The 24863-nt window shown below is 34.5% G+C and overlaps 3 protein-coding genes across 3 annotated transcripts; 1 reads left to right on the top strand and 2 right to left on the bottom strand.

The window, feature by feature from the left end:
• Positions 1-31: 31 nt before the first annotated feature.
• On the bottom strand, positions 32-3585 carry LOC106419584 (integrin-linked protein kinase 1). The gene is made up of 12 exons (XM_013860401.3): positions 2607-3585; positions 2455-2529; positions 2259-2354; positions 2085-2170; positions 1880-2000; positions 1723-1802; positions 1383-1445; positions 1167-1273; positions 998-1083; positions 664-785; positions 437-548; positions 32-329 (listed from the first exon to the last, which is right to left on the bottom strand). Exons 1-12 carry the CDS (start codon positions 2937-2939, stop codon positions 231-233), a joined length of 1380 nt encoding a protein of 459 aa, XP_013715855.1. The 5' UTR covers positions 2940-3585; the 3' UTR covers positions 32-230.
• Positions 3586-16366: 12781 nt separating this feature from the next.
• LOC106419702 lies at positions 16367-16881 on the top strand. Its single transcript, XM_048749858.1, has 3 exons — positions 16367-16411; positions 16473-16603; positions 16689-16881. Exons 1-3 carry the CDS (start codon positions 16367-16369, stop codon positions 16879-16881), a joined length of 369 nt encoding a protein of 122 aa, XP_048605815.1.
• Positions 16882-20654: 3773 nt separating this feature from the next.
• Positions 20655-23236, bottom strand: LOC106419697 (cyclic phosphodiesterase-like). The gene is made up of 3 exons (XM_013860506.3): positions 22479-23236; positions 21227-21281; positions 20655-21086 (listed from the first exon to the last, which is right to left on the bottom strand). Exons 1-3 carry the CDS (start codon positions 22932-22934, stop codon positions 20893-20895), a joined length of 705 nt encoding a protein of 234 aa, XP_013715960.2. The 5' UTR covers positions 22935-23236; the 3' UTR covers positions 20655-20892.
• Positions 23237-24863: the final 1627 nt, after the last annotated feature.

The following is a 24863-nucleotide window of genomic DNA, read 5'->3' as shown; positions in this document are numbered from 1 at the left end:
CGAAGAAATTAAAAACATTTAGAGAAAAAACTCGATTGAAACAAATTCCTTATAATTCGTTAGACATGTATTATACAGCTTCAAAAATCTGAAGACTCGTTACACCTTTATACTAAAATAAAATGCAACTTCTGTCCACGACCACACGAATACTTTCTTCAAACTAAAACAACATTACAAAGTAAAACCGGAAAGCCAAACTAAACCGGAAAGAATAACCGGTTAAAGAATCACAAATGTGAACCCGAGGATGAGCCATCAGCGCTGCTAACATCCCAATTATGTTTCTTCTTGTGCTCGAACTTCTGAAAGCATGTCAATGGCTTTATCTGATAAAAAAAAAACATGTGGAAGAAGAAACACATTAGAGAGACAAATAAAACATAATCCACAAGCCCAAAATCTCATTGATCAGTGTGCAAAGAGAGAGAGAGACCCTCCATTGTCGCTTGTGGCCCATATGGTGAAGAATGGACTCAAGCCGTTTAATGATCGCTCTGAAAGTCGGTCGCTTGGCCGGTTTATCTAACCAGCATTCTTCTATCAACCTATGATATACCAAAAAAAAAAACGGTTTGAACCTAACCGATTAATGACATGGACAAAACCAATCAATTGATGCAAGACTGTTTTCTTTAGAGAAAAAGAAAGAAAGAGACTCACGATTTAAGTCCATGAGGGTAATGCTTAGATGGAGCTTTGAAAGATGGACGCTCTTTGCATGCATAAGCTTCTGAAGCTTCACTGTCTTCCTTTTCCGCAAAGGGTATTCTTCCTTCGATCATCTAAAACATTAAGACACTGAAACGAGTCAAAGCAGAACATTTGCCTATGGTCCCAAAAAATTAGTGGTCAATATGTATTATTATCATTCGGTCCGTGGACCCTGACCGGTCACTTCAAGTTTGAGTAATAGAATAGTTTTTCGTTGTAAAAAAAAAGTTCTCCGGATCAACTCTGAGTCAACAAACAAAGAGAGTAAACGAAGTGTCCTTACCTCTTGAACTATCAATGCAAAGGAGAAAACATCAGCTTTGGTGTCGTATTCATCGCTGGTGAAAACCTCGGGAGCAATATATCGACCTACAATTAGTGAGTTATAACGGGATTCATTAATCAAGACTCTTGATCAAGAACGAAAGCTCCCAAATATAGAAAAAGCTTACAAGAAGTGTCTAGAAATGTCAAAGGCTTGTCTTCTTTAACAGTAACAAGCTTGCTTACTGCAAAGTCTGCAACTTTCAGATGCCCTGTATCATCCCGCAGTATGTTTCTGCAAATATTATTTTTACCATTGTCAGAAAATTAAAGAGCTTCTTGATACTAACTGCACATATAAGAGACGACCAAAAAACACGCTGATATTGACAATGCGAACTCACGAAGGTTCAAGATCTCGGTGGATGATAGGGTCTCCTTTGATCTCATGTAGATAGTTCATTCCCCTAAAAGATATTTGAACATGTAAGAATTACAAACAAATCTAATAAATGTTTTTATGAACTATACAAAGAACAGGCATCTATACTATTAAAAAGAAACACTGTTTTGAAAGCACATTATATTACAGATTATGTCATTATGGTTTAATAAATTATATGTAGAAAACTTACAAGTATATAAGCCATATACTAAATAAAAATTTCTATTAAATAGAATTTTGTAAACCAAAAATAAACCCACGGATCAAAATCTAGGAACATAGCTTTAAAAAATGCATACCTTGCAATATCAAGGGCGTATCTAACAGCGGTAGCTGGTTTTAAATGTTCTTTCCTTTTCAGCAATTCGCGCAAATCCCCCTGAAGAATGTATCAAAATGAGATCTTGGTTTTTAAGAAATAAAGATGTCAAATTTTATCAGAGAAAGTCATCATACCCTAGGCAAATATTCAGTAACAATCATCATTGGATTACTTTGAGTAACAGCACCAAGAAACTGAACAATGTTTGGATGCCTAAGCCTTTGGAGCAATGCAAGCTCATCATGGAATCTCCTTCTACACGCACATACACCAAAACAATCATGGTAAGGCATTTGGAATCTAAAACCTTACTACCCTCTACAAGATCATTCCACTTACACTTGTTCCTCGTCGCTCAAAACTTCATCATCGAGCTTCTTCACCGCAACTTGAATGCCACGCCACATTGCCATACAATAAGTTCCCTATAAATACAAGAAACTCCACACCATCAGACGAAAAAAGTATTGAACACATAAGTAAAAGATTCACTAAAGCCAAGAACATTTTTACGTTTGATATATCTCTGCTTTGAGTGAAATCAAGCTCGTCGGGATTGATTTCATATTCAGGGACTTCAAGAGCAGCTTCCACGTGCATTGGAGCCATCTGAAAACATACAAATCATGTAAATAATATAAATCGTCCAAATGGCAATTACATCAAATTAAAGATACAATCAAAACACCGAACCACATTAGATTATTACCGGATGTTTAGCTCCCTGAGTCTCAAGTATCTTGATTACATCAATGTTCTTGTAGAATATCGCATCTGCAAGAGGCTGTTTTTTTAATAAAAAAAAGGTTAATACATTATTAACAGTACAAACCAAAAGTGTATGGTGTTGTTTCTTATTACCGTGCTTCCCCATCGATCTTTAGGATCAACTTCAGCTTCCCATTCAAGAAGTAACTCCACGACATCTTTAAGCCCCTGGCAAGACGCCACGTGGAGAGCAGTACGATCATCAATGTCTCTGTAGTTAGCATCGATCCCGGAATCAAGAAGCTCCTTGATCCCTTCAATGTCACCTTCATTAGACAAATACATAAGTCTCACACCACCATCGATCTCTTCTCCGTCCTCTAAAACCTCTTCTTCCGAGTGAACAGACGGCTCCAGAATCTTCTCCGGCGCCAGAGAAGATAGCTTTCCGATCGAAAACGACGGCATTAGGACAACCTCTTCCATCTCTTTGAGAAAAACAGACAAAACTAGTTTGGTCCGAAAATCTTGGAGAGTCAACGACAAATCAAAACCTTACACAATCTTGTGAGAAAACGATATCTCAGAGAAAATGTTCTGAGAGAGAGAGAATAACTCAGTGGCGATATATAGAGGTCTGTGATGCCGTGATGGAGAAGAGAAAGCCGGTCTGTGAAAAGTCATTGGAACAAGGATGAGAAGGAGCCTCTGTTGAGCGCGTATGTATCACGTAATCGTGAGCACGTGGAGGAAGGTTTTCCTTGGAAAAAATACGTCATCTCTGGCGCCACGGTAATAATGCGTTGACGAAAATAAGTAAAATAGATCCGAGCCGTTGTTTTAAAAAATTCAAATGAATAGTAACGGCGTAGATCACTCCGCACGTGTATGATAGGATTCGTTTAAACGACTGCGTTTTTACTTGCGCCGACGCAGTTTTCTTCTGGGACCAACCTTTGTGAATTAAATTCCTTACCAAATGGTGGAATTGTATTAAAAACGTGATTTCATATATACTTTAACAAATAAGCTTTTTTTTTTTTGGTAAAAACAAATAATTTTTTTTGTTGTAAAACATAAAAAAGAAAATATGTGTGTTTACTTACATAAATACAGTAAACTTTTCGTTAAGCGAAAAATTGATATATAAAGTTTTTTTATAATAATATTCTAAACATTTAAATAAATATTAATATTTCTTAAATAATTATGTAATAAATTAAAATATACTATGATTTAATTTTAGTATATTATAATATATATAATAAATAAATAAATATGATAAAATAAATGTTTTAAATAAATTTGATATCTTGTAATAACTAATTTAACTATTAATGTTTGTTATTATAATAAATTAATAAGTATTTAAAATATTTTAAAATTTTGTTGGGAGGGAACACATAAAAATACATATACTTGTTTTGTTTCCTTTTGATTTCTAAAACGATTACTGTATTTTCCACTTGTTTGAATTATAGAAATATCAGTTTTTTTACAACGAACGGCTATTCTATTATTCAAACTTGAGGTGGTTTGGATAACCACACCGGAATAGAACAATTAATAAAACAAAGTTCTCTATGAAAAGATCTTACAGTCCTAACTAAAACGTCAGAAATTTGATTTTGTACTCGTGGAATATGATCGATCTTATAATATTTACTTTGATAGTTTTTTTAACCTTTTTATAATATGTTATAAGAGTCATAAATATCAGTTTGCAGGCCGCATATAGTAACTTCTTATAATATTCACTTTAATAGTTTTTTATAGGCCTGAGAAGAATCGAGTATCCGGACAATTTTAAGATATCCGGATCTCAATCTTTATCCGGCAGATCCATAATTTTACTATCTTTATTCAGATCTGGGGTTCTCGGATATCCGGGTGTTGGATATCCTTCTAAAAATTGTAATATCCGCCGGATATCCGGATCCGGATTTGGATCCTTAAAATAAATAAAAAATAATATTAATATATATAAAATATTAACAATAATTTAAAAATAAATATATATATAATGTTTTAATTATTTCTATGTATAGTATTACAAAATTTACATAATATTTATATATACTATTATAAAAATGAAAATATTTTAAATAAAATTAGTTTTTATATGTAGATATTACTATTTTTGAAATAGTTTTTAATAAAACTTATGGATCCGGATATCCAGACTGAAAAAGCAAGATATCCGGATCCGGCTTTGACAGATCAAACATTTTACTATCCAGATCCGGATTCGGCCCCTCAGGATATCCGGATTTTCGGATCGGATCCGGATCGGATCTCGGATAAAAGTTCTACACCTAGTCTTTTATACCTTTTTATAATATCCACTGTAGTTATCTTTTATATTTTTTATAACAGCTACTTTGGTTGTCCAAGGAAAATAGCGAACTGGATAAGGTTTCATGCTAAGTATGTGAACTAATTTATTGATGTATACATTGAATAGTTCAAGATTTGACATTTTCATCTTCATCTCTTTTTTTCCAGTATTATTTTAGAAAAAAGTTGTTAAATTACTATTCAACTTCACAACATGTGAATTTGAACGTGTATAGCATCTTTCAATTTTTATTTTTTTTTGTCAACCAATATGAATAAAGAGAATTGGATGTATAACCATCAAACAAATTATAATTTATTATATGTCTAAATACTCTAATACACCAATACACCATGCATTTTTTATATAATAATACTAATATGCCCTCTTACACAACCGGTAAAACCCGTAAGCAAAAAAAAAACTAAATTAATAATACTTACCTAACACACATACATCGTGACCTTTGGAGAATCACATACCTTGTAGAACGTGAGTAGTTTCTTCTCCATTTTTGATGTACTGTGTAACCACCAAAACCATTTATGGAGTACCTTTGCCTAGGAGACACTACAAGAAAACAGGGGGATTCTGATGACCGAAATCGTCGGAAATTCGTCGGAATAGACCGATTCCGACGAATTTCCGACGAACCCGTCCGTCGGTATCGTTTCGTCGGAAAAAAAAAATTCGTCGGAATTTCGTCAGAACTTCCGACGACTTTCTGACGAATACCGAGAAACGTCATTCTGACGAACTTCCGACGATATTACGATGCGGATACACAAGACCAGAGTTCATCGGAAAACTACGTACCGACGAAGAACGTTCGTCGGACAATTCCGACGTAGAGTGTTCCTCGGTTTATTCCGACGAACTTTGGGCGTCGGAAATTACCGACGGACCACGTTCGTCGGAATATACCGACGAAACACGTTCGTCGGAATATACCGACGAAACACGTTCGTCGGTATATTCCGACGGAAATGTGGTTTGTCGGTAAATTCCGACGGATATATGCCCGTCGGTATATTCCGACGACCATTGTCCGTCGGTATATACCCTTTTTTTTTTACAAATCAATTTTGCATTTTTATATATTTTTTGATATTAATAAATTTGAAAAATCAGAAATTTAAAACTAATAATATTATAAAATTTAAATTCATAAAAACCTAAATAGGAAAAAAACATTCATAAAGTTTAAAATTCATACAAACCGAAATAGAAAAAAAAACATTCCGAAAGTTTTAAAAAGCCGAAATAAACTAAGATGAACTCGAAGACATCAAACGATCTAGCTTCTGCATAATCTCGGTGTTGAACTTCTTCTGGGATGCCAACTCAGCAAGGATAGTGGCATTCTCCGAACGGATAGTGGCATTCTCCGAAAGGATAGTGGTGTTCTGCTCCTCCAATGCCCCAATCCGTTCATCTTTGTCATGTAGCTCCTCGAGAATCATGGGATCGGCATACGGAGCTTGCGAAGAAGATGCCGGATACGAAGAAGCACGACGGGCCAACCCAACTAAACGGCCTCCTTTCCTTTTAGGAACCGCCTACAAAAATATTTAAAGTAAGTAAATAGAGACAAGTAAGTAATCGACATTATAAAAAATATATATTAATAAAAAAAATTACCTTTTCAACCATCTCATTTATTTGCAATAGAGACAGGTTGGTTGAAGCTCCCGTGGAGTCGCCGTCATCAGAGAGAGGCTGAGATTGAGAAACTATCTTAGCTTCCACCAAATCAACTACACCTTTGATCACGGGGTCCTGAATTTGACCCGTCGTCTTGTTAGTGTGAGCCACCTTAATGAGTTGGAGACGATCAACGGGATTACCGTCATTTGCTTCGATCTAAAAAAACCGCCATTATTAGCCAAGAAATATATAAAATATTTATTTAAAAAATATAAAGATAAATAATAATAAAAAACTTACAAGTTCATCCTCCTTAGTAGACATGGAGCAAGCGCCGAGGTTGTGCACATACATACCTTTCCCGCCACGATCGCTCTTCCGGTTCCTGGAGTTCCTAGAAGACGTCTCTGCAGTGTCTTCCTTCTCCCAATGAGCTATCAACTGCTCCCACACCGTCCCGTTGATGAACCGTGGCTTCTTGTTCTTCTGCCAAACTGTCTTCCACGCGTTTATCTGCTTTGTGTAAGAGTCCATGGCCTTTTCGTTGAATTTCTTACGGACTGTTTCCGTAAGATCGGAGTGCCAGTTGAACTCTTGCTACAAAACAAACACAATTTAATAAGTAAATATATGTAAAAAAATGTAAAAACTTTAAAAAAAATGAAGAGTTACTATACCGCAAACTGACGAAACCACAACTCTCGTTCGTCGGAAGGGATCACACTCCACTTTGGATATCCAAAACGGAGCATGGAGTACATCATCTGGTTGATGCTCCGGCTAATGCCATTTTTCAACTTGGTGAACCTTTAACAAAAATACAAGTTAGCAAGTTAATTAAAGGAAAAAATATAACGGTACAAATAAAAAAAAACTAACCAAGTGCTATGGCCTCGTCGTGGGTTGGGTTGGAGAAACGGGAGATGCTCTCGACCTGGTTGTTGAACCAATAGATGAACCGGCATGACCCCCGGATCCTGTTGAGCAGCAGCGTGAGGGGCAGCGTGAGGGGCAGAGGGAGCTGGAGCGGGAATATATGCGGGAACCGAGTCATGAGACGATACCGATGCACGGGAACCGCTCACCGAACTACGTCGAAGACGGGCTGCGGGGCGGGCTTCATCCTCGGCCCTAAAAAAAAAAAATTAACCCATCAAACATGTTTTCATTTATATATTTACAAAAGGTTTTATAAACGTTTTAAAAAAAACTATTAAACCTTTTATATATATATATATATATATGTATATAAAATTATAAAAAATTTATAAATATAGAAAAATGTTGTTAAAAATTTATAAATGAAGAAAAATGTTGTTAAATATTTATATTTTTTTTAAAAAAACGTTTTTTATACATAGTTTATTAGTGGAAACTTAAAAAAAATTATAAAAAATTTTAAAATTTTTATTATACATGATTTACATATATATATATATATGTATACAAAATTATAAAATTTTTATAAATATAGAAAAATGTTGTTAAAAATTTATAAATGAAGAAAAATGTTGTTAAATATTTGTATTTTTTTAAAAAAAACGTTTTATTATACATAGTTTATTAGTGGAAACTTATAAAAATTATTAAAAATTTTAAAATTTTTTATTATACATGATTTACATATATATATATATATATACAAAATTATAAAAAATTTATAAATATAGAAAAATGTTGTTAAAAATTTTTAAAAATTTTAAAAACGTTTTAAAAAATCAAAAAACGTATTTAAAAATCAAAAAACGTTTTTAAAAATAAAAAAAAACGTTTTAAAAATCAAAAAACGTTTTTTAAAATCAAAAAATGTTTTTAAAAATCAAAAAATGTTCCAAAAAAAACTAAAACAACAATCCAAACAACAATCCTAACTTATATATCCTAAACTATCCATTCAATCCTAAAATTTTCAATCAAACAACCTAAAATCCGAGATCAACTTCCAAAACCCTAAACAATTGATTAAAAAAAGGTTTGGGATGATTCTTACATGATTTGGGGTTTGGGGAAGAGATATGAGGGTGAGGAGAGGATTCGCCGGTGAAGAGAGGTGGAGAAAGGCCGGAATCGCCGGAGAGGGGGAGAAATCGCCGGAGTGTTTGTGAGAGAGAGAGGCCGCGGAGATAACGAAGAAGGAAGGAGAAGGGTTTTTATTTCCGAGGATTCCGACGGACACGGGTTCGTCGGTATTCCGTCGGTATAATTAAAATATACCAAATGCCGATTCGCGAAAATTTTCAAGCGGTTTGGTTCTCCCGGGCTAATTGAAATTCCGACGGAACGTGTCCGTCAGTATTTTCCGACGGACACATTCCGTCGGTATATTCCGACGGAATTCCGACGACTTAGTGTTTAGGGTGTTCATTTCAAGTTTCTAAATGCAAAATCCCAATCTTTGATAATATATATAGTATTTGCATAAAGATTTAACAATAAAAATGTTTTATAACACGATTTTACACAACAACATTTTTTGTAGTGTAAGCTTATATAAATATGATTGTATAAGTATATAATGTTAAGATGAGATGTTATGAAAACAATGATATGCATACATAAATATTTTAATGAGTTGTTATATTTGAACGGTTGCGATCTAATACTATACTAAACACTTATTATGTGTTATTTTCATAGTTTTGGCATCTAAATTTATAGATTTTTATGATTGAAACTTTATAGAAAAACATGTCGTCGGTATTTCGTCGGAAAATACCGACGACATTCCGACGAACTTGTCCAGTTCGTCAGAATGTCGTCGGTATTTTCCGACGAAATACCGACGACCTTTCCAATTTTCAATGAAACCCGTTGTCGTCGCTATGTCGTCGGTATATTGCGAGGGATTTCCGACGGACCATTAAAAAAAAAAAAAAAACTAATCAGAATCTTCTGAATCTTCATCAAACTCCCCAACCTCGGCTTCCGGCTCTGAATGTACGACAGCATCATGTCCAAACACAGTCAAATTCTCAACGAGTTGAACATTTTCCAAATCTTCAACTGCCTGGGCGTTGCTGGTAGACTCTGGTTGCAATGGTTCATCATCATCAGAAGTTCCATCCACTCGTCCTCTTGGGTTGATTTGCGTTACAGTAACCCATGGATCGTCTCTGTACGTCACCCGAGGGTAACTGATGTAGCACACCTATACATATCAATTATACAAGTATTAGTTCAATATATAACATTAATTAATTATATTGGTAAAAAATTATGAATAGATTGACATACCTGATCAGCTTGCGAACCAAGAATGAAGGGATCATAATATTGAAGTTTCCGCCGCGAATGAACTGATGTAACACCAAACGCATCAATCTTCACTCCTCTATCTGGGGTGGTGTCATACCAATCACAATAGAATACTACACAACGCAATCCAACCATTCCAGGAAATTGGATTTCCAATATTTCTTTTATGTTGCCGTAGTAGACATCGTCACCAGAAGAAGATGAAACACCAGCATCATATGTTGTCTTAGAATGACCTTTCCTTGTGAATGCATATCCTCGCGTACAAAATTTAGGATATGATTTGACCACATAGTTTGGTCCCTGCACAAATTCGCGTATCCAATCATCGAACACAAGACCTCTGGCCAAACCATCATTCACCTATAAAAAAAAAACATATATGATTGCAAAATTAATTAGTTTATATATATTAAATTTAAACTAATCATTTGCATAGGGTAATATGATATATGACTCACATAACTACGAAGCCACGCAGCAAATCCGTTATCTCTAAGTTGTCGAAGCTCATCTTCTGTTGCATGCCTGTGAGTCATACGCAACTCCGCCATATATACACTATATACAAAAATATTATCAATATGAAATAAATTTATTGAATATTAATCTAACAATAAATGAATAAATATTTTTACCTCTCATATTGTAGAACATCTTCACAGTTGGTGAGCAAATATGTTTGCAAATGAGCGTGCTCAGTGTCCGTAAGTCTCCGCTTCGTGAATTTTCCACTAAGTCGTCCTATTTCCTTGAACATGCTTGGGACAGTAACATGATATGTTGCTCTCTCCCCTCTATCATCATGCCGAGCAGGTCTTCGGTGTTTTGTTTGCACTTCTGGTGGAAAATAATTTTCAGCAAAGATTGCAGTTTCTTCATTGATCACCTGTGCCACTATAGATCCTTCCACCCTGCTTTGATTTTTGACCATCTTCTTCAGATGATGCATATAACGCTCAAAATATACATCCATCTGTACTGCACAGGACCACCAAGTTCCAATTCTCTTGCGAGATGAATAGCAAGATGTTCCATTACATCAAAGAATGATGGAGGAAATATCTTCTCAAGGTTGCACATGCTGACTGGTGCGTTTGTCTTCAAATTATTAATACCCTCTTCAGTCACTACTCTGCTGCATAAGTCGCGGAAAAAAACACTAATCCCTACATAGATAAAAGACATAATTTTCGTAAGTATTAAGTTTTTATAAGCATAATTGTTAAATATAAAAATAAATTAAATTGTAAAAATATAATATACCTGCAATTGCTTCATGAACATTACGTGGCAATAATGCTGAAAAAGCAAACGGAAGGAGGCGCTGCATAATTACATGACAATCATGACTCTTCAAGCCAGTAAACTTTCCTTCGCTTCTATCAACGCAGTTCCCCAAATTTGATGCATATCCGTCAGGAAATTTCACTTTATCTGTAATCCAATCAAAGAACTCTTCTTTTCTAGCACCATCTAGCCGATAAATGGGAAAAGGGGCCGTACCGTTCTCATCAACGTGAAGTTCAGAACGATCACAAATATCGACTAAATCCAACCTTGACTTCAAATTATCCTTCGTTTTACCTTGGATGTTAAGGACTGTGTTCATCAGATTATCGAAGAAGTTCTTCTCAATATGCATGACATCTAAATTATGCCGCAATAGATGACTCTCCCAATATGGCAGATCCCAGAAAATACTCTTTTTGTGCCAGTTATGTAGCTCTCCAACCGCATTGACTCGAATGTTTTCATGTCCACCTACATCTGGCGTCCTTTCTGCATCAAAATACCTAAACTGCTTCAACAAATCTTTCCCACTAACTTCCTCAGGTGGACCATCAAACACCTGCTTGTTCTTCGTAAACGAAGTCTTACTCCTGCGGTATGGATGATCAGGTGGTAGAAATCGTCTGTGACAGTCAAACCAACACGTTTTCCTTCCGTTCTTTAGTTGGAAAGCATCTGTGTCATCTTGACAATATGGACATGATAGCTTCCCATGTGTTGTCCATCCAGATAACATACCATATGCTGGAAAGTCACTTATTGTCCACATAAGTACTGCCCGCATCTGAAAGTTTTCTTTGCGCGAAACATCGTATGTCTCAAAACCATGCGCCCATAGTTGTTGCAACTCATATATTAGTGGTTGAAGAAACACATCTAGTGATCTTTTAGGATGATCTGGCCCGGGGACGAGAATTGAGAGAAACAAAAACTCTCGTCGCATGCACAAGCTCGGCCGTAAGTTGTACGGTGTCACAATAACTGGCCATAGAGAATACTGCCTTCCATGCTTTCCAAATGGGCTGAAACCATCAGTAGATAATCCAAGATAAACATTTCTTCTCTCTTCCGCAAATTCTGGATATGTTGACTGGAAATGTTTCCAAGCCTTTGCATCTGAAGGATGTCTAATCTCACCATTTGTGGAATGCTCTGCATGCCATCTCATTGCTTTTGCTGTGCGCTCACACTGATACAACCTCTTCAATCTTTCCGTCAAAGGCAAATACCACATTCTTTTGAATGGGATCGGAACTCTTCCCCTCGTCTCCTGATAACGAGGTTTCCCACAAAATTTGCATACATTCCGTGTCTCATCCGCTCTCCAGTAGATCATGCAGTTGTCAATACATACATCTATCACTTCATACGGTAGTTGAAGACCTGCAACAAGTTTCTGAACCTCGTAGTATGAACCCGGTGCAAGGTTATCCTCAGGTAGAATACCTTTGACAAAATCAGTAATCGCATCCATACATTCCTCAGCCAAATTATAGTCTGTCTTAATACCCATTAATCTAGTTGCAGATGATAAGACTGAATGACCATCTCTACAATTTTGATACAAAGGTTGTTTTCCTGCATCCAACATGTCAAAAAATCTCCTAGACTCGGGGTTTGGTTCTTCCCCTCTATAATGATCATGTACCATCTGCTCAGTACCTACACCATAATCTATATCCGTTCTAGATTCTTCTAACCTAATATCAGGCTGAGGTTCGCTAGTACTACCATATTCATAACCAGTTTCCCCATGAAGGTACCAAACTTTATAATTACGTGAAAACCCTTTCATATACAAATGAGTCCAAACATCAAATTCTTTTATAACCTTATTATTATTGCAAGAAGAGCAGGGACATCTTAACATACCACTTTTTGCATCCGGTTGCTGTTGAACAAGCCTCATGAATTCTCCAATCCCTTGAACGTATTCTTCCGTAAGCAAATTGGTGTTCGGATCCAAATGAGGTTTATCCATCCACGAACGATAATAAACTTCTGAAGACATGATTTTCACGGAATTGTTATGACTAAAGAGAATGAAGAGAGAATGAAGTGTGAATGATTTGAATGAGGAGGGGTTGTATTTATAGGAAATTGCTACGGACCTCCGACGACTTTCCGACGGAATTCCGACGGATGTAAAGCAGTCCGTCGGAATTCCGTCGGTATTGTCCAATCTCAAACGGCTATACAACGGTCATATATATTTGTCGGCAATGGTCACATGGTTCGTCGGAATTCCGTCGGATAATACCGACGGAATTCCGACGACATTCCTGTAAATCGGAATGTCGTCAGAAATTCGTCGGTATTTTCCGACGGAATTCCGACGACTACAACGGTTACATTTTTTATCGGAATGTCGTCGAAAAGTCGTCGGAAAATTCCGACGAACCCTATTTCGTCGGAATTTTGTCGGAAATGGCCGACGGAATTCCGACGACTTAGTTTTTTTGGATTTGGTCGGAAATTTGTCAGTATTCCGTCACAAATATCCGACGACCTTGGTGTCGTCGGAACCTCCGTCGGAATTTGGTGTGTTTTCTTGTAGTGAGATGCCCATCTGCAACGGCTCGCTTGGCTACTGACGGGAAGCGTTGCGCATCTGAAATCTATGGAGTCGCCGACAACGTAAACGACACCGATGTGAGGTTCGCCAACTCTTCCTTCAATCTCCCTAATCTCTTCGGTTTACTAGGCGGTTACATACTATTCCCACGGATGTCACTAGTTACACATATTTTGTCGCTGTGAATATCCTAGAATTGATCGGAGAAGATGAATAGTTTTTGTAACATTGTGTTCTATTCTATTATATGCGCATGGAATAGAAATGTAAAGCAATATGTATTATGAATGTTCTATTCATGTTATGTAATGTGAAATAGTCTGTTACTATACTTATTTATTATGTATCGTTCCATTTGACGATTAATAAAGAAGATATTATTTTTTTCACCAATATGTACTATACTATGTATTTTGTTTTATTCTATTTGGGTTTAGGGTTATACTTGAGTTTAGGGTTTAGTTATTAAGATTTAGGGTTTAATATTTGAAAGGTGGGGTTGAGGTTTCAGTTTAGTGACCCTATCATGTATCGTTTCATTTGACGATTAGTAAATAATGTTCTATTTTGTTCATTAATATGTACTATACTATGTATTTTGTTTTATTCTATTTGGATTTTAGGTTTATACTTGGGTCTAGGGTTTAGGGTTTAGTGATAGGATTTAGGGTTTAGTATTTGGAAGATAGGAGTTAAAGTTTGGGTTTAGTGATAGCAGTTTAGGGTTTAGTATTCAAAAGTTATGTTTGGAATTAGCATTTAGGAGTTGTGTGTTGTTATAGCTCTATACTATTCAAAAGTTAGGTCTGAATTTAGTTTAATATTACACAATATTATATATACTATTTTCGGATTTTGATAATTGGGTTTAGGGTTGATAATTAAGGTTTTTATTTGGGTTTAGTATTTTAAAGTTATGTTTGGGTTTAGTATTTAAAAGTTGGGCATTGAGTTGATATGAAATGCATTCTTTATTGAAGTCTTATATTTTATCTATTCATTTTTCTGTCATTCAATCACATGATTATAGTTTATATTTGGATTAGGGTTTATGAATTATGATTCATTATTTAGGAGTTGGGATAGTGTTTCGTATTTAAAGATTAGGGATGTGGTTATAGTCCTTCTATACTATTTCGTGTGATATGAAATATAACATTCAGTGCATACATATGTGGTCAATAAATATGTAACGTGAATGTCTCTTTTTTTTCCACTCATGACCATATATTATTTGCTATAATACTAGCCATACTTTTTTTTGTCTACGTCATCTCACATTCTTCTCTTGCACATGCTACTTATATGAGAAATGATTAACATCGAATCAAAAGAAACATAATTATTAGTTATCTAATTATGTCAAAATCAGTGACTTGTACTTAATTATCTTCTCAAACTTGGCTATTTCACAAATTTACCGTATGCATAACTATTTTTATATAAAAATAGTTCTTCGAGTATGATAGATATATTTATATGCAATGTAAGGTCAAGATTCTGGCATTTGCAGTTTAAGACATGTGCATATAATGTTTTTTGGAAAAATTGGAAATATACAACAAAAAACTAGTAGATTGTCCATATGCTATAATATGAACTAGAAGTTGTCCACTTAGTATAATTTTTTATGTAAACCCAAATAAGTCCCTAATCTAAGCCTAAAACATTTTTTGTAAATTTAATAGTTAAAAAAAAGTAAAAAGTAAAAAAAAAAAACAGATAGTAAATAAACAAAAGGGGATAATCCCAAATTTTGACTTAGAACCTTAATTTCGCCTCCTCCTTTGGCTATGCCAGGAGGTGTGCCCAAGCTCCCAAAGTTCCAACCGGCGGATATCCAAGCCGACGTAGGATGGGGTGTCGCCGCCGCAGCCGGTGCCATCTAGGTCATCCAAGTAAGCCAATCCGCCTCTTACTTGTAGATTTTCAAATTGGGTTTAACGGATTATGTCTCCTAGTGAAGTTCATGGCTTGATTTGGACGAAAAATGAAACTTTACAATTGATCTTGTTAGATATATATTGTTTTCTTCCTAAAGGCTCTAACTTTAATGTATATTGCATCCTTGCATGTATACCTATCATTTCAATTTCATGAAAGGTTTGATTCAAGTCTCTTATGTGAAAAAAAAAGTCTCCTATGTGGATGTAGATGTTAGTTGATTCAAGGTAATTTTATTCAGATTAGTCTCCTGTTTTGCTTCTATGGATACCACTTATACATGAATTACTCTAATTAATGTTTCCATCTTTTATGCTAAAAGCATTCTTTTTTAGACTTTTAGTTACTGACAGTGATAATGCGCTCTGTATATATATACTGGTGTTGTGAAGAGTTTAATTAGTCCTTTAAGCAGTCATGACTTCATTATATTGTTTTGTATCTTAGCATCAAATTTGTTTTTATCATTCACAGCCATTTGATTGGATAAAGAAGACATTTATTGACAAACCAGCAACTGAAGAGAACTGATGGGAACACCAAGATGTAGACTTTTCTTTGCAATAAATTTTGGTTGTTTTTTGGAGGTTTTGTGGTTTCATGTCTTCAATGTAGATTTTTTGTCTTCTCAAATGTTATAACACAATAAAAAAGCATACACTCTCCAAATCTGTAACCAGAAAAGAGTACGCATTTTGCTTTTTATAACATTCTGCCTTTTCAATCGTATGTTGTTGGTACTATTACCTTATGAAAGAAAGTATACGTGTAGATCAGGGCATAAGAAGGAGAGCTATGATCGGAAATATGATAAAGGGTTTTGAAACAAGCAACTTCAGAGCAAGATTTCATGCTTGAGCAATGTTTATGTTGGTCTTCTCTCAGACTTGTTCAAACTACTTGCTTGTTTATGTTATGTTCCTTATTCTCCTGGATAGTGTTTTTATTGTTGTTTACTGATTTGCAGGAAGCTTTGCAGTTATTGACCGACCATATAGGAAAAGAAAAGGCTCAAGAATCTGGTAGCAAAGTTACTTCTATCATCTGCAAAGTTCTTTTCTTTGAGCAACTACGTCTCCTCCAAAAGTCTCCGGACTGGTACTAAATCATTGTTTCTTTCTTTCACTGTGTTATCAATAACATCTAATTTTTGTTTTTCAAAGATTGGACATGGTCAATGCAGGCCAGAGATCTTCAAAGATGCCAAGCCAGTTCCAGCTGATGAAAGCTCTCAAATACCTATGGCACAGCAAGACGTTGACGGTGAAATAGACTCGAGTGATGACGGCATGCCCCCTCCCCCATTGGAAGCATATACAAACAGATTGAGACCATTTGGAGTACAATTTGATGCAGAAACGGATTCTGATTCTTAGAAACCTATAGTTGCCGAGATGTATCTTATTAAACAGTATGTAACCAACACACATCTGCTGAAAAACAAGCAGTGTTTTGATATGTAATAAATTGATTGTTGATTTATAGCTCAGCAAATGGTTCAGAGAGTAGTAGTCCATTGCTACTCATTCTACATCAATGTAGATCACAGATAAGTGTAGCATACTCTGATACAAGACAAAAGAGAGTCTTTGATACAAGCTTGTTGTTGTTCAAGTAGTCCAGGGAAATTAAAACGAATTTTAAGAGCTCTCTTTTTTGAGCTTTTCAATCTCCTCACGGTGCTTTCTTTCAGCTTCTTGAAGCTCTCTTTCAGCATCTTCTTCCTCTTCAATTCTGTCAAGATTATCGAACTCCTTAGTCGCTGCCATGGCTTTCACAACAGGGTCTCTTAGCTCAGAGATCAAACCGCCACCGACTTTGTACCCTTCTTCATCTCCAATCAGATACAACCGTTGGTCGGGACCAGACGCCATGGGGATGTCCACCGCCAAAAGCTTCATGTCATACTGAAGAAACAAACAAGAAGATCAATGAATCTGTTAATTCCATTGCTAGCCACTCTCTAATCAACTTACAACAGCTCCAATCTGCTACACTCATTCCTAGGCTAGAGATAGAAGACCTATCTATATCTATTACCTGGCCTTTCTTCTTCTTGACTTCAACAATAACCAGCCCCTTTCTCTCAGACCTATCTATTTTTTAAGAAAATAACTTTAGGAAACACGTAAAATTTGGGAAAATAAAGATTTACAGAATATTTTTCAACAGATTTTGGAGAGATTTAAGGAATATTTTCCAAAAGATTACGAATTTGGCAGAACATGCATTCTGCTGCTAGTAGATTGTATATATGATGGTAGATACGATGCTTGAATGTATAATCAGACAGAGATAGGATATAGTATCTTAGTAGATAACGAAATATTACCACAGTAGATTATTAGTAACTGGCAGATTCTGTGATTCCCAGCCAATAGATATATAGGAAACAGTAGTTCATGAAATCTTTCGTCGTTCAGATCATAAGCAAAACCGTAACATTTTCTTTCTGAGGTAGTAGACAGATTACCAAATCGTAGATTTTAAAATCTGTAACCGCCAGATATCTATGTAGTTAACCGAAACTACGATCTACATGTCCGTAGTTAGTAGATTTTGTTTTCTGCTATCCGTAGATCAAAATATGAAATTGTGTTTCACTAATATTTAGTCAACCAAATTATTTTTCATATGATTGTTTCTTGTTTATGTAAATTTTGAATAATTTTCATATTTTTCTGACTTTTAAAATAATTGATATGAATTTTTGAAGTTAATCAGGGATATCTAAGTCCAAATCCGACCAAAAAAAAGATTTATGGTAAAGGGACAATGTAGTTGTTTTTGTGGTGTTTTGGCAATTTTTTTTTTTTTTTTGCCTCAACCGAGAACAAGTTGTCTAATATATTCATGTCGTAACCTTTTAATGATTCTTATCTTTCTCTTAATTTCAATTCCAAGTTTTGGAGTTTTTCTGAGAAATCTTTAAACATATGCCAATTACATTCCAAATTGAATTCCCATAGAATATTTTTAAAGCTAGTTTTCTTTTTTAAAATGAAAAGAATATTCTAACAAGATACTAAATTTTAGATTAAAATATAGTATTATTATATTTCATTGCATCTTTTTAATTAATATTGGAAACGTGCACTTCATAAAAGTCACGTCGTAGTTTTTAATGCTTATCGCTGAGTGTGAATAAATAGTTAGATTTTGACAGCTATGAAAATGTGAAAATAATTTTGATATATAAGGAAAGAGGAACACTCGAAACTTTTCAAGTTTTCTGTTTTATAATTGTTTTATCAAAAATCCCACTAATCCAAAAAAAATATTTACTTGTTTGGTTAGCAGGGAAAAGGTTTCACAGAAAGAAAAAAAAACAAGCAAAAATAGGATTTATAATTCTATTTTCCTTAATATTTCTTGGAAAATAACAGAAAAGAAATGAGAAGAAAAATGGAGAGTGAAAATCTATTAATTGGAAAACTGCTATTAATCAATGATAACTTTAAAGTATAACATGAAATATCAAAAGATTTTTGTTTTAATTTTCCAGCCGTTTGCATGTTTAAAAATATTAATATGAAAGTCGTTAAAAAATATATATATATCAAAAGTAATGAAATAACCTTTTATTAAAAAAAATTAATGAACTAAAAGAAAGTTACGCCTTTCAGAGGAAACCATAATTTTCTTATAACCGTAATTATTATTATTATTTTTTTCACAGCAAACGATTATTCTATTACTCAAACTTGAGGTGGTCTAGGAAGCTAGACCGGAATAGAACAACCAACAAAACATAAAGATCTATGGAAAGAACGTGCATTCTTAGCTAGCGAATCTGCAATCTCATTTTGCGTCCTTGGTAACTAGGTGATCTTGAATTCCGAAAAACACAACCGAAGGGTTGTGTGATCTTAGATAGCGAATATATGTGTGATGATCTGTGCGTATATAGTAGTGGAAGACTGGGAACAATTAGCTAGAATTTCCTGCAAAATCTTACCAAATTGTCGAATGATCATGCTAACTAACGGTGAGCAAATATCTTACAATAATCTTTATAAACTGGGTTAGAACAAATGCATATAGTTGTCTCAACTAATGACTATACTTGTTTCATTTTATCTTTATCTTCCTCATAAACACGAATTCTTATCCTTCACTTTTTGGAACTCTTATAAGTAATTTTGTTATGACTCCTCCATCGTTGGATCGTGGAGCTGATAGGTTCTTATGGCGTAATGGAGCTGGTCATTATGTGCCAAAGTTTTCTGTTAAAGCAACTTGGAATTCTATTAGGGAGCCTGCCTCGGTTGTGCCTTGGCACTCTCTGGTTTGGTTCAAGGAAAGGATCCCCAGATGTTGTTTTCTTACTTGGATGGTAGCTCTCTCAAGGCTGCCTACGAGAGACAGGCTGAGCGCTTGGGGAATGAATATCCCTCTGCATTGCGTGCTATGCTCTGAGGGTCTTGAGTCTTACCAGCATCTCTTCTTCCAATGTTCCTTCGTAGCTGGCCTCTGAGCTCACTACTGTGGCAACTATGGACTCTCTGTTCCTTCCTCGGTTTCTTCTCTCCTGTCTTTTCGTCAGGTTGGTGACACACCAGGTCTCCGGGTCGTGTTAAAGCTTCTTTTGCAGGCCATCGTTTACTGCTCTTGGAGGGAACGGAACCTTCGTATCTTCCAGCAGATCTCTTCGACTGAAGCCGGCGTCAAAGCTCAAGTCCATCGCCTCCTTCGGGACCGCCTCATCTCCACCCAGCCTCCAACGCCTGCTTCTACTCTGCTGCAGGTTTATCTCTCGCTACTGCCATCCGGTCTGTAATAGCTTGCTCTTTTGTTCTATGTCTTGTTGTCTTCTCTTGTTTCCTCTGTAATCTCTTCTCCAAATAAGTTGGTTTACACAACTCTTGTAAACTGAAAAACCTTGGTATGAAATTTTAACATTTTTACAAAAAAAAAAAAAAAAAAAATTGTTATTAGTAACAAATGTCAACTGTTATATTCGACATTGGTCCGTAATTGTGTGTTTAATTATTTTAAAATATCTTATTATCATTCTGATAAGAATCCAATATTGTAATCATTGACTAGTTCACCCTTCTTCAGGATATAGACCAAACTACTTAACCAGAATCACAAGTAATACTCCAACAATTGCGAGAAGCATATGTTTATCCATATTAACAGAGACTTGATAAATTTCACATTGTCATTAGATCTTATCACAAAACCAGTAGCAAGCAACAACAACAAATAAAAAAAGCAAACTGCAAACATCATTTAGGTCAAACCGATAACAAATATGAACCAAACCATGATTATACCACATTAAACCAAGCCTTATAACCGATAAATTAAACCGAACAAGCACAAGAGTAAAATCGAAAATAGACCAAAAACTATAATAGTTTTTCTCTCATAAATTTCATTTAAGAAATTAGATTGTGTTCGTCGATTTTCACCCAAGATCCAACGTCCGCATCGGTTACCCATAGCTCAACTCGATTTATCCGAAAATTCAGACCGTCTAGACTCGAATCAAGCGTGGAAGCTTTCTCTAGCGCTTTCTTCTTCTCTTCCTCCGTTAGATCGCCGTAAAGTATGCTCATATGTGGCACGTAAACTGCGACATCCCAACATGTCACACACACAGACACACGTTTCTTGGTAATAATATGATTTTGACTCTAGCCTCATTATCAACAGTTAATTCACATTTCCAATGGAAGATTAAAATTCGACTGAATAGAGATTAGATCATACGTTTTCCGGAGAAGGCTTTGAAGTGGCCCATAAAATGTCCGGCAGCATTCATTACCTATAAACATAACACCAAACAATGTTTTTTGTAGTATATAGCTTTGTATTTTAAAATTTTGCTAATTAGATGACCTTCTATAACTTAAGTTAATTTTGGCAATCAACAAATAATCCAGTGTCCCATTTGATTGTTTTTCTTTGGGCGAGTTTTCAGTCTTATAAGAAAAGTAGTAGATTAATGATTCTATTAAAGATTGATGTGATGCGTTTTCGATCACGGTTCAAATTTTGTTTTAATTGTTGCGTATATAGTATAGCACATTATTGTTGCCTTTTTAAAATAACACAGACCTTTGCGATAAGTTTTTTTAAGAAATCGAAACACTAAAGGTTTTGGATAAGCATTAGCATTGCTTACTAAAATTTAGGGAGCCTTCATAAACTTACAATGATTTCCTAGTCACCTTTCTACTTAAGGTAAGTAAGACTCATTTTCAATAACGCATACATTTTCTGTAAATTATACATTCTGTAGTGTTTTAAAGTTAATCTAAGTTATCTAAGTTATCTAAGTTTCATAAGATAATATAAATAATAGTATAGGAAAATAAAAGAGAGACTGTGACATTCACAAATATTTATTTGAAAAAAATTATTGTTATCTACACTAAATATAAATCATCACATAACTATACATTTACGCAATACAATATACAAATATATAATTAAGTATATACATTATATGATTAACGTGATGATATAAATAACATGAGTTTAGTAAACCGTGGTTAACATCACACTTATATTAAAAAAATATCACACTTATGTTATTTGTGGGAACAGTGAATCGAAGCTTAAAATCCGACTATCTAGTATTAAAAATCTAATCAAATCGAAAACCAATCAGATCCAATTTAATTGATCTAAACCAATTTAAATATAGTATTAGCAAATTGAATCAGATGGGTTTCTATTTAGAAAAGTCGGTATTTTAATATTTGGTTGCCAAATTTCGATAGCAATTAAACATATTAATATGGTGTTAACCATATAACAAATTAGTTGATATTGTTATGTTAGCCATCTAGTTTTGTGTAGTTCAAAAATTAGGCATATAATTGATGCACCTAAAAATAATTTTGTTTTACCTTTTTCTATTTTCTTGGGTTCATTTCAGATTGATTTTAATATGACTGATAAATTACAAAAAAAACAGTATAGTTAGAAGCTAAATAATAATTCCGAGAGACTTTACCTCTACGGTGTGCCGGAGAGACACATAGACACACTGAAAATAGGAAGTTCCTGCGGAGACTTGGTCAACGGTGGCCGGATACGCCTTAAAACCTTCATACGCCGCCTCAAACATCAGTTTTGCCTCGCCGGCAGTAAGCTTCTGCGGTCCGACGAGCGTTAAGTGAGGATCAAACGGTGGACCACCGAACTCCGACCTTAGTCCCTCCATTAGCCTTCGAAGCCGATCTTCTACGTCTTCCTCTGGTACAGCCCATACAGCATACATCTCCCTCTTCTCCTCCTCATCCTCCTGCGTTTGCGGCGGTTGCAGTGGCGTTGCGTTTTTCTCGGCCATTGTACTCTCTTTACCCACGACTAGCATAGTTGGGGATGTGACTCTATATAAGAGATACCTGCTACTATTAGAGCATGCAGGTGGACCGATAGTAAGTGTAGCAAAAGAAAACCCGACCATATGAAAATCGACCCGAATGTTTTTTTTATAAACCGATTGGCTTTATTATTGTATTCGATTTTAATTAATGTAACCCAGCTAACTCAAACAAAAAACCCTGAAATCTTATAAAATTTTAGTTATATCCTATTACATATTTACATTATATTTTTTTGATCAAACATATTTACATTATATAACATTCACTGGCGATGATTTATCAGTCTATTTATGTGTTCGTATTAGTTTTAATTAAACTTAAACCGAATCAAATGCAAACTGAGAACAAACTGTACCAAAGTGAAACAACATCAAACCGAATTACAAATAATTTTATTTGTTTAAGTTTCTATAGTATCAAAATTTGATAAACTCAAATGGTTGATCCGGTTATCCATCTCTAACCACGATCACTAATTATGGGGTGTATTTTGTTTTAAAAAAACATTTCAATAAAATCGTGGCCTTAACATGTAGATATAAATATGTTATGTTATAGAGATATTATTGCCTTAACAACTCCACCTGCCTTTTCAATTAATCGAACGAAGCTTTGGCCTTTTGAGTTTTGACCCATATGTTACGGAGTATTATCAAACACACAAAATACTCTGGTTTACAAAAGCTTGCGAATCGTTTATTTTTGCCAAATATGCAATCAGCACCTGGCCGCGGTGATCATTTGTAACGTTAGCTCTGATACTATATTACAAATCAGAAAGATTTTTAGACACTGAAACTAGATTGTTATAAAAAAGATATTTTGTAATTACTCTTCGGCGGATATTATGTATGTTAGATATGAATTTAGCACATAATTTTGGTCTACTAAAAGTCTATTAAAAATAGATTTGTTTTTAATAAAAATAGAGAAATTCCCTATGATATCTTTTTTTAAGTTTTTGTCACAAAAATAACCCTCAGTGAAAAAATGACCAAAATAAGTTTTATTAAAAGATAAAAATATAGAGTTAACTAATCTAAACTTAAGGTTTAGAGTTAATGGGTGAAGTTTTGGGGATATGGTTTCAAATTTTTTTAAAAAAAAAATTAAAATTATAATTTTTAAAATAAAAAATAGTAATATCAAAAAATTGTTAAAATAGAGCAAATTGTAAATACTAAACTTAAAAATATGAATTACATAATTACTAAAATGCAAAAGGGCAAAATTTAATATCCCTAATTATATAACATATATTTTATATGTGCATCTATATACATAATTTTTTAAATTATATAATTCGTACAAAAAGTCAAGTTGCTCACACATATTTAAATAAAATTTTCTATTTTATTACAAATCAACACATAAGGGAAAAAGTATGAAAATGATGTTAATAAAAAAAAAAAGACTAACATGCCATTAACAAAATAATACATTTAATAAAATAAATATTAAAATAAAATAATTTTTATCACACTAAATTTTAAATCCTAAACCTTAAATTTTAATGGGAGGCAAATGTGGTATAGTATGCTCCAAGATTTTGGTGGCTTGATGGAAAAAAAAATACAAACTTGAGTCTTACACTATTGCTAGGCCTGGGCATTTCGGGTATCGGTTCGGTTCGGTTCGGGTATTTCGGGTTTCGGGTAGTTTGGATAGGGGTTAGAGGATCCATTTAGTACTTGACATATTTTCGGTTCAGTTCGGTTCGGTTCGGATAGTAAATGTAGGAACCGGAAAATATCTGGAAAAAGTTCGGTTCTCATTTGGATCCGGTTCGGGTTCGGATAGTTCGGGTAGTTCGGATAATTTGGATAAAATATCAGTTATTTAGAGTAAAATATCAAATAATTAGGATGATTTAGATAAAAAATTTGGATATTTTGGATTACTTTGGATATTTCGGATAAAACTATCCGGATAGTTTCGGATACTTTCGGGTAGTTTGGATACTTTATAATAATTTAGTTATCCTCAACTATTTTCAGATATTTTTACTA

This window comes from Brassica napus, chromosome C3 (assembly GCF_020379485.1).
Source record: "Brassica napus cultivar Da-Ae chromosome C3, Da-Ae, whole genome shotgun sequence".
NCBI lineage: Eukaryota > Viridiplantae > Streptophyta > Magnoliopsida > Brassicales > Brassicaceae > Brassica > Brassica napus.
This window is presented reverse-complemented; position numbering and strand designations above follow the sequence as displayed.

Coding starts and splice junctions, on each gene's coding strand:
- LOC106419584 (XM_013860401.3), bottom strand. CDS start 2,939: ATGGAAGAGGTTGTCCTAATGCCGTCGTTTTCGATCGGAAAGCTATCT. Junction 2,001..2,084: donor TTGAGCGACGAGGAACAAGT/GTAAGTGGAATG, acceptor ATGTGCGTGTAG/AAGGAGATTCCATGATGAGC. Junction 1,084..1,166: donor GACATTTCTAGACACTTCTT/GTAAGCTTTTTC, acceptor CACTAATTGTAG/GTCGATATATTGCTCCCGAG.
- LOC106419702 (XM_048749858.1), top strand. CDS start 16,367: ATGTTTATGTTGGTCTTCTCTCAGACTTGTTCAAACTACTTGCTT. Junction 16,412..16,472: donor CTTGTTCAAACTACTTGCTT/GTTTATGTTATG, acceptor ACTGATTTGCAG/GAAGCTTTGCAGTTATTGAC. Junction 16,604..16,688: donor CTCCAAAAGTCTCCGGACTG/GTACTAAATCAT, acceptor TGGTCAATGCAG/GCCAGAGATCTTCAAAGATG.
- LOC106419697 (XM_013860506.3), bottom strand. CDS start 22,934: ATGGTCGGGTTTTCTTTTGCTACACTTACTATCGGTCCACCTGCATGC. Junction 21,282..22,478: donor CTCTCCGGCACACCGTAGAG/GTAAAGTCTCTC, acceptor TTATGTTTATAG/GTAATGAATGCTGCCGGACA. Junction 21,087..21,226: donor CAAAGCCTTCTCCGGAAAAC/GTATGATCTAAT, acceptor GGGATGTCGCAG/TTTACGTGCCACATATGAGC.